Below are 7,710 nucleotides of genomic sequence, written 5' to 3' on the forward strand. Positions count from 1 at the left end.
GTTTTCTGTGACACAGGCCTTGGGACACACATGGTGGCAAAAAGACCGCAGATGGCAGGGCCACACTGTGTACACAGACAACAAGAGAAAATGATGGCCAAAACCATTCCAAGGAACGTTAATGTCTTCCATCCCCAAGTGGACAGTAGTCCCCAAAACCATCCCATCACAGACCAATCTCCTGTGTCCTGATGTATGGACTCGGAAATGATATGCAACTTAGAGATGGCTTGGTATACTGTAGGGGCATTATCAGGAATGTAAATGCAGCAACTAGACCCAATCAATTTACAGACTCCTCCACGATCTGCAAGGACAATGTTTCCGGTTCTGCAAAGTCATAAGGCAATCCGCCTGAAGTTTGGCTGTCAGATTACTCAAGGCTCCAGAAGTTACATTTATGGTAGCCTCAACAACACAAACTAGCTGTCTGATGTTTCTGCTGTTGGCCATTTGGCCCCAAAAAGGAAGCAACCCTTTGATGAAGTCACCTCCTTCTTGTCCTGCCGTGTCCTTCGAATCAATAACCCCTCTGCCATATATTTTCCTATGATAACCTGAAGGAGCAGTATATGTCGGAGGAAGAAGAAAAGCCACATAGCAAGTGCCTGAAAAATAGGTAGGAAGCCACGTATAGGCTCTATCGTGACAGACAAAATATGTGCCTTGTGATGGTGACTTGTGATGGTGAAGAAATCTGAGGTGAATAGATGTACGTATGGGAACAGACAATCTTCTCCTGTTGATTTTAACATTTTGGCCATTGATCTGCAAACAGAAATTACCTCGATGAGGTACAGTCCAAATTGGTGGGGATCTCCTTCGTCTAGCCTTATCTGTAAGCTAGTGACATAACGAGTCACGTTCCAGCCATCATATGCTCGTTTCTCGTCAACGGGAATCTTACTAATCTCAGCGATTCCAGCCATGGCCACTATTCCCTTTATCAAAGAACTGTGACTAAAATCTGCTCCACTACCATATGGACTACCAGGAGGATACCCTAGTTGGTTCTGATATACATTAGAAAACATGGCCAAATAGGCCCAAGCGGAGCCTTCATAGGAAAACGGAAGGTCTAAATATGGCATCCCTCTCTCATGAGCCCACAAACCCAACGATCAGTGGTGTTCATTACCAGTTGATACTGATGCAATAACTCAATAAATGAATTATTGAAGTATTCTGTTCTCCTAATTTGTTCATGTTCTGGGAGTGTATGAAACCGATTTGGGGAGGCAGTAGTAGAAAAAGACAAAGAAACAGAAGTTGGAACAGGTGCTTGCTGCATAGTGTAAACAACCCAACTTACACAAGCCAATAAAATACATGAACATATTAAAATACATAAGGTTATGCCACACGGACTAACCAATAATCTCTCATATTTACTTTTCATTTCTACATTCTTAACATTGCTTTCCACTTTGATATCCATTCTCTAAAGCGTTGTTCACGGCAATCTTCCTAAATCACTTAGCTGTGATTATTAGTCATCCTATGACACTGCAAGTCCTGCAGACCTACTGTCACTACTCAGGTCACAGCTTAAGACTCCTACCATGACCCTGCAACTTGATGGATAGTGGAAAAAGAAAAATGTCTCTCGAAAAGTGTAATCAGAAAAAGGAAAATGAAAGTTCAATTGTTTTTCATTGATCTGGATCTTAAATTGTACCGAGTCTTATTAGGGATCGTTTGCTCTTGAAACAAAGTCTCTGGATTTACTGTGTTCAATCGCAGATGTGATGGTACAGATTCTTGCAACACGTCGTCGTCTTCTTTCTCAGAGTTTCTTCGATCCAGGCGTGCACTACTGAAAGGTACAAATCGAGGGACCTTTCGCCTTCACTGTCACTTATACCCTTACGAACCCATTGATCAAAAGGTAAGGGCAAAGGTACCCTCTTACAATGCATGGACCCAGTTCTTCTTCCCGACGACCTTTACTGCTGTACGTGTTGCTAACAAGACTTGCCGAGGCGGGCCCCAACGAGGTTCCAGATTCTTTTTCCGCTGGAAATTCTTCAAACAGACCCAGTCACCGGGTTGGATGGAGTGTCCTGGATCTGCAGAGGCCTCCGGCAAAGCGTTTTGAACCTGTTGAAGAAGAACACGTGATTTAGTGGTGAGGTCATGCAAGTAGTCAATCAACATTGGGTATGGGATGTCAGAATACTTTTTTGGTCGAGGGACTCCCCAGACGTTGGCTGGGCGCCCAAAAATGACCTCATATGGGCTGAGTCCTAAACGAGAATGTACAGTAGTTCTCGTGGATAAAAGTGCCAAAGGCAAAGCGTCAGGCCAAGCTAGACCCATGCTGGCCTGAATCTTTGCCAATTTAAGCTTGAGAGTGCTATTATAGCACTCTACCAAACCTGCTGACTGAGGGTGGTTTGCCCCATGGAGTTTCTGCCTAATACCAAGACCCGCACACACTTTCTGCATAATTTGGTCTACATATTCACTCTCATTGTCACTCCAGACAATGCGCGGCAAACCAAACCTCGGGAAAAACTCCTTCAAAAGGACTTTGGCAGTAGACAAAGCAGTATTGTCCTTTAGGGGGTAGGCCTCTATCCATCTGGAAATTGGCACACACAACCACCAGAACATACTTTAAATTTATACAGCGGTCCATATGAATGTAATCGATTTGTTTTACCTCAAAAGGATACGTAGGGGGAGCAAAATGACCTGCTGGAGTTGGGGTTCCCTTTCCTGGATTATGCATTAACAAACAATGCAATGCTTCACTACATTTTCCACACATTTAGGAATTCCTTCATTCTGCCATACTGGAGCCAAAAGTTTACATATGCCTTTTGCACTAATGTGGGCTGGACCATGCGCCATAGTAACTACAGGCAGTACATAGGCATCTGGTAACAGCCAACGCTGATGTTCTGACAATTCCGTCCAACACTCTGTCGCGTCCAACATTCCCGTACCTTCTTTCAACTTACTCAATTCCCCCTCAGTAGCCTCTTCTTGAATTTTCTCACACTTTCTATTGTGTCCTCACACATTCCTCCCTCTCTGACCCATCTTGCAGGGCCCGCAACACACATGCGACTCGTAGCATCTCTCGCCGTTTCTTTTACTACCTCATCTGCAAAAGCATTCCCGCGACCCACATCATCAGTGATCTTCTTATGTGCACTACACTTAACTATTGCTATTTGTGTAGGCAAAGCAAGTGATTCGAGAAGGTCAGTCACCAACTGACCATGCTGTATCTTAGTCCCATGGGAAGTAAAGAATCCTCTTTCCTTCCACAAACGACCAAAGCTGTGAGTCACGCCTAAGGCGTATTGGCTATCAGTGTAAACATTTACTCTCTTTCCCTTAGCCAACACACACACTCTTGTCAGGGCAATTAGTTCAGCTGCTTGGGATGAATTCTGTGCAATGCGTGCTTTCTCCACTACTGTATACAAGGTGGTAACAGCATAAGCTGCAGTCGTCTCACCATTTGGAAGTTTGAAACAAGACCCTTCCACCCATAGGATCCCATCCGGGTCCACAAGTGGTGTGTCTTTTAAGTCTATTCTGCCTTTCGTTTCTTCCTCTGATCGGAGAAAACAATCATGCTGTTCTTGAGTGTCTTTCTCTTCTGGAACGGGCAACAATGTTGCTGGATTCAAAGTATTATACCGCTTGATGTGTATATGGCTAGCCAAGAGCGTCAGCTCATATGCAGACAAGCGAGCACTCGTGAGCAATGTTCCCTCTAATTTTTTTCCTCTGTGTGCGGCAGTGGAGGGTCTCTGTGCACTGCAATCATAGTTATGTGCGCCAGGAACCAGACCACACGTGTGTGCAGAGCCAAATGTCACTCCAAACGTTGGCTTAAAAAAGTGAAAAGATGGTGCATTTTCACACAAACAGCTCCACGTTAACCTTTTGCATATTGCGATTTGCATATTGGATAACAACGCCATGACATTGATTGGTTACACAGGCAAGTACACTTAAGGTTGAGAAAAGCACAAGACTCCAAAAGGTGGTACCATCATAAGATTTTACTAAATATTTTTAACTGGAGCACTGTTCATTGGGTGGGGAAATGTTGAGAGCCTATACAATATCACATATACACAATAAGTTACAAAATTACATAACATTTACAATTTGATGTGAAAGTTGCTGAGTAATGTTGGGCTATCCCACCAGGGATAGTTTGTAAATATCAGACATCCACGCAAACATGGACTGTGGGAGAAGGACGTTCAGACAAGTCAAGTGGCATCACTAGATGGGTGACAGGGTTGTTTCTCACGACGATCCTTGCCATTTTTCCAGTGCAGATAAACTTTATCAAGGTCAACTTTCCCATTCAGGAGGTAGGCCTTTGTCCTCATCAGCATATCCAAATACTTCTGCTCTAGTCTATTCCTCAATTTACTCTTGATAGTATTCATGAGGCTGAATCCTCGTTCACTATCTGCACTAGATGCTTGAAATGTTGCGCAGACATCAACTAGCTGAGACACCACCCTATATTGAGCAGTATTGCGTACAGTGAAATTCACCATGTCTTGAAATGTGGTAAATAAACCACCCTTTACATGTTCTGCCACCACATATTTATAGTCTCTGTATTGTCGAACAACATCTTCTGGTGTTTCACAATCACCCAGGACCAAGACATTTTTATACTTTTCAACAAGTCTTTGTATATTCTCAGTCCCAAAATCAAAATGTGATTGTGTTGACATTGTCTGGATTTCAAAACTTGCCCATTCTTTCAGTTCATCCTCAGGGAACCTTTTTTGCATGTGCTCACAAAGAAGGGAAACAAAAGACATAATAGGCTCACTGTCAAATTCTTGCCTTTCCTTGTACAACACCATCATCTCTCTTACATTGCTGCTCCAAAAGACAGTGTCCCCCAAATACTGTTCCTTAATTTGGCCAATCTTTGCTCTTGCATACTGTACAGCTTCGACAGTAGTCAAAGTACTTTTTTGGAACACTTTGCACAATGATGCAAATTCACTCAGAATGTCATTAAGTACTGCAAGGGAAATATGGTAGTTTGAGTCAGATAGCTTTTTGTAACAATATTTACCAACTGGATCATTCTCTTCAACTTTCTCATGCTCAAAGTACTTAAGAACAGCCTCGTAATTTCGAATTAGTGCTCCAACTGCAAAATGCCTCGAAAGCCACCAGACTTCATTCAATGGTCGAAAAGAGACCACTTCACAGTCAGTGACTAATGCCATTTCATCCAGCTTGGACTTCTTTGCAGGTGATCTGGAGAACACAGTGTAGACAGTCCTCAATAATGTCTCCATCTCTTTAATCATTGGAACCCTCTTCCAGGTATCATCAACTCCCAAATCTTCTCGATGAGCGACACAATGCTGCTCAACTAGATGGGGAATAGATTGTTTAAGGCGAGTAGCAACACCATTATTTTTACCCAGCATCACAGACGCACCATCGGATGCGAACATGACCATTTTCATGAGGTCCATTTCATTGGCAGTGAATAATTCCTTCACAGCAGTAGTGATGGCCTCAGCATTACAACTAGTCAGCTTCACTATGCCCCCAAACTGTGTTTTGTGCTCTGTTGAGGTTACAGGTCGGTACTTGAAGTACAAAATGAGCATTTTTGTAACAGAAATATCTGTGCTCTCATCAATTATCAATGTGTGATACAAAGCGTTACGAAGTTCTGCCATACCTTCACTGTGTATCACGCTATTGATGGCCTCAAGGAACTCAAAGGCATAGTTCTTGCTCCTCCAGCTGTCTGGTATCGTCACATACAAAGCTAGATGGTCATGGATGTCTTGTACAGATAACATGGAAGTATTCATCTTGACTGCCAGCAACACATTGTTGATGAGAACCTTTATCTCCTCAGGCAGGGATCTGTGTCATTCAACTACTTCCATCCTATTTGCTTTGTCAGTGGCAGTTTCTGTCGGCATTGCCCGCACTCCAAAACCAAACCTGGCAGCAGCACTTCTGTTTCTCAATATCACCATGGCAGACTTGTGAACTTTGCTAATTAGATGGCGTTTCAGGTAATCCAGTTTCCAGCCATCACTCCATTTCTTCCCTGTGGAAAAGTCCCCAACAATCTTGGCTTCTGCATATGCTTTGCAAATTAAGCCCACGTCTGGACTGTATTGAAATAGTTCCCCAAGTTGCACACAAACCTTGCTTCGTGATTTCTGTGTCTCAGCCTCCACAATTTGTTTCATCCACTCTTCCTTGAAGACAAGGCAACATTTCTTCCTTTGTGGTGAAGCATCACACTCTGCAGAAGGTACAGCTTTGCGCTTGAACATATTTGCAATAACTGGGTTTAGCCTGCTATGCCACAAAGCCTGCAGAATAAGGGAACATGGTTAAAGTTGAAGCCTATGCTCATGATTGCAATCGGTCACATAATACTGAGGCATCGTCGGCAAAACGTAGAGTGTAATTACCTGGATTTTTCTGTCCACTGCAGTGTCCTTTCAAACTTATATGTAGCACTGTCCGTAGAGCCTGCAATAGAAGTAAAGATTGTTACAGCACATTGTGAATTTGTAATACAGAAATATACCATGTGCACCATAGGGGGACTCTACCAAACAATTACCTGTTGTGCTTGTACTCACGTATGCCCGGTCAAATGTGTGGGGTACTGTCTGTGAAACCTACAACAGAAGAAAACATGGGTAAGGTATGTTGTTATATTACAATGTACAAGATGCACCACAGTTTAACTCTACCAAACAATTACCTGCTCTGCTTGTTCTCACGTATGCCCGTTCAAATGTGTGGGGTACTGTCTGTAAAACCTACAACAGAAGAAAACATGGATAAGGTATGTGGTTATACTACAATGCACAAGATGCACCACAGTTTACCAAACAATTACCTGTTGTGCTTGTACTCACGTATGCCCGGTCAAATGTGTGGGGTACTGTCTGTGAAACCTACAACAGAAGAAAACATGGGAAAGGTATGTTGTTATATTACAATGTACAAGATGCACCACAGTTTAACTCTACCAAACAATTACCTGTTTGTTCTGCCTGTACTCAGTCTGCCCGTACAACTGTATTTGTAGCACAGTCTCACAAACCTGTAAAAGAAAAGGGGTGCAGATTGTGAATCTATTTACCAAGCACCCCCCAAATGCAACGTGGATCATAAACAGAATTACCTTGTCTTTGTGGGTCCTCACGCCTGGCCATTCAAATACAAATACCTTACAGACTGCAAACCTGCAATTGAAGACAAGATGGTTAGCAAAGGCTCTAAGAGTTACAAACAACAGACACTGTCTGCCACCGCACCCTAGTGCAGCGCCTCAGCAACGTCAGAATCCAAGAGAAGGCACTAGAATGGATCACCTCCTTCCTCGCCGGAAGGACACAGAGAGTCCGCCTCCCCCCGTTCAGATCAGAAGCCACCGAAGTCATCTGCGGCGTTCCTCAAGGCTCCTCGCTCAGCCCCACCCTCTTCAACGTCTACATGAGCCCCCTTGCGGCCATCGCACGCCAACACAACCTCAACATCATCTCTTACGCAGACGACACCCAGCTGATCCTCTCCCTCACCAACGAACCCGCCACCGCCAGAGCCAACCTACACGAAGGGATGACAGACGTAGCAGAGTGGATGATGAACAGCCGCCTGAAACTGAACTCAGACAAGACGGAAGTCCTCATCCTGGGCTCTTCACCCTCCGCCTGG

General features: G+C 43.9%; 1 protein-coding gene across 1 annotated transcript; it reads right to left on the minus strand.

Moving 5' to 3' along the window:
- Positions 1–4,241: 4,241 nt before the first annotated feature.
- On the minus strand, positions 4,242–6,311 carry LOC147674051 (E3 SUMO-protein ligase KIAA1586-like). The gene has a single exon (XM_086946453.1). It carries the CDS (start codon positions 5,832–5,834, stop codon positions 4,242–4,244), a length of 1,593 nt encoding a protein of 530 aa, XP_086802579.1. The 5' UTR covers positions 5,835–6,311.
- Between the last annotated feature and the right edge of the window lie 1,399 nt (positions 6,312–7,710).

Source organism: Lissotriton vulgaris, chromosome 12, assembly GCF_964263255.1.
Source record: "Lissotriton vulgaris chromosome 12, aLisVul1.2, whole genome shotgun sequence".
In the NCBI taxonomy this organism is placed as follows: Eukaryota; Metazoa; Chordata; class Amphibia; order Caudata; family Salamandridae; genus Lissotriton; species Lissotriton vulgaris.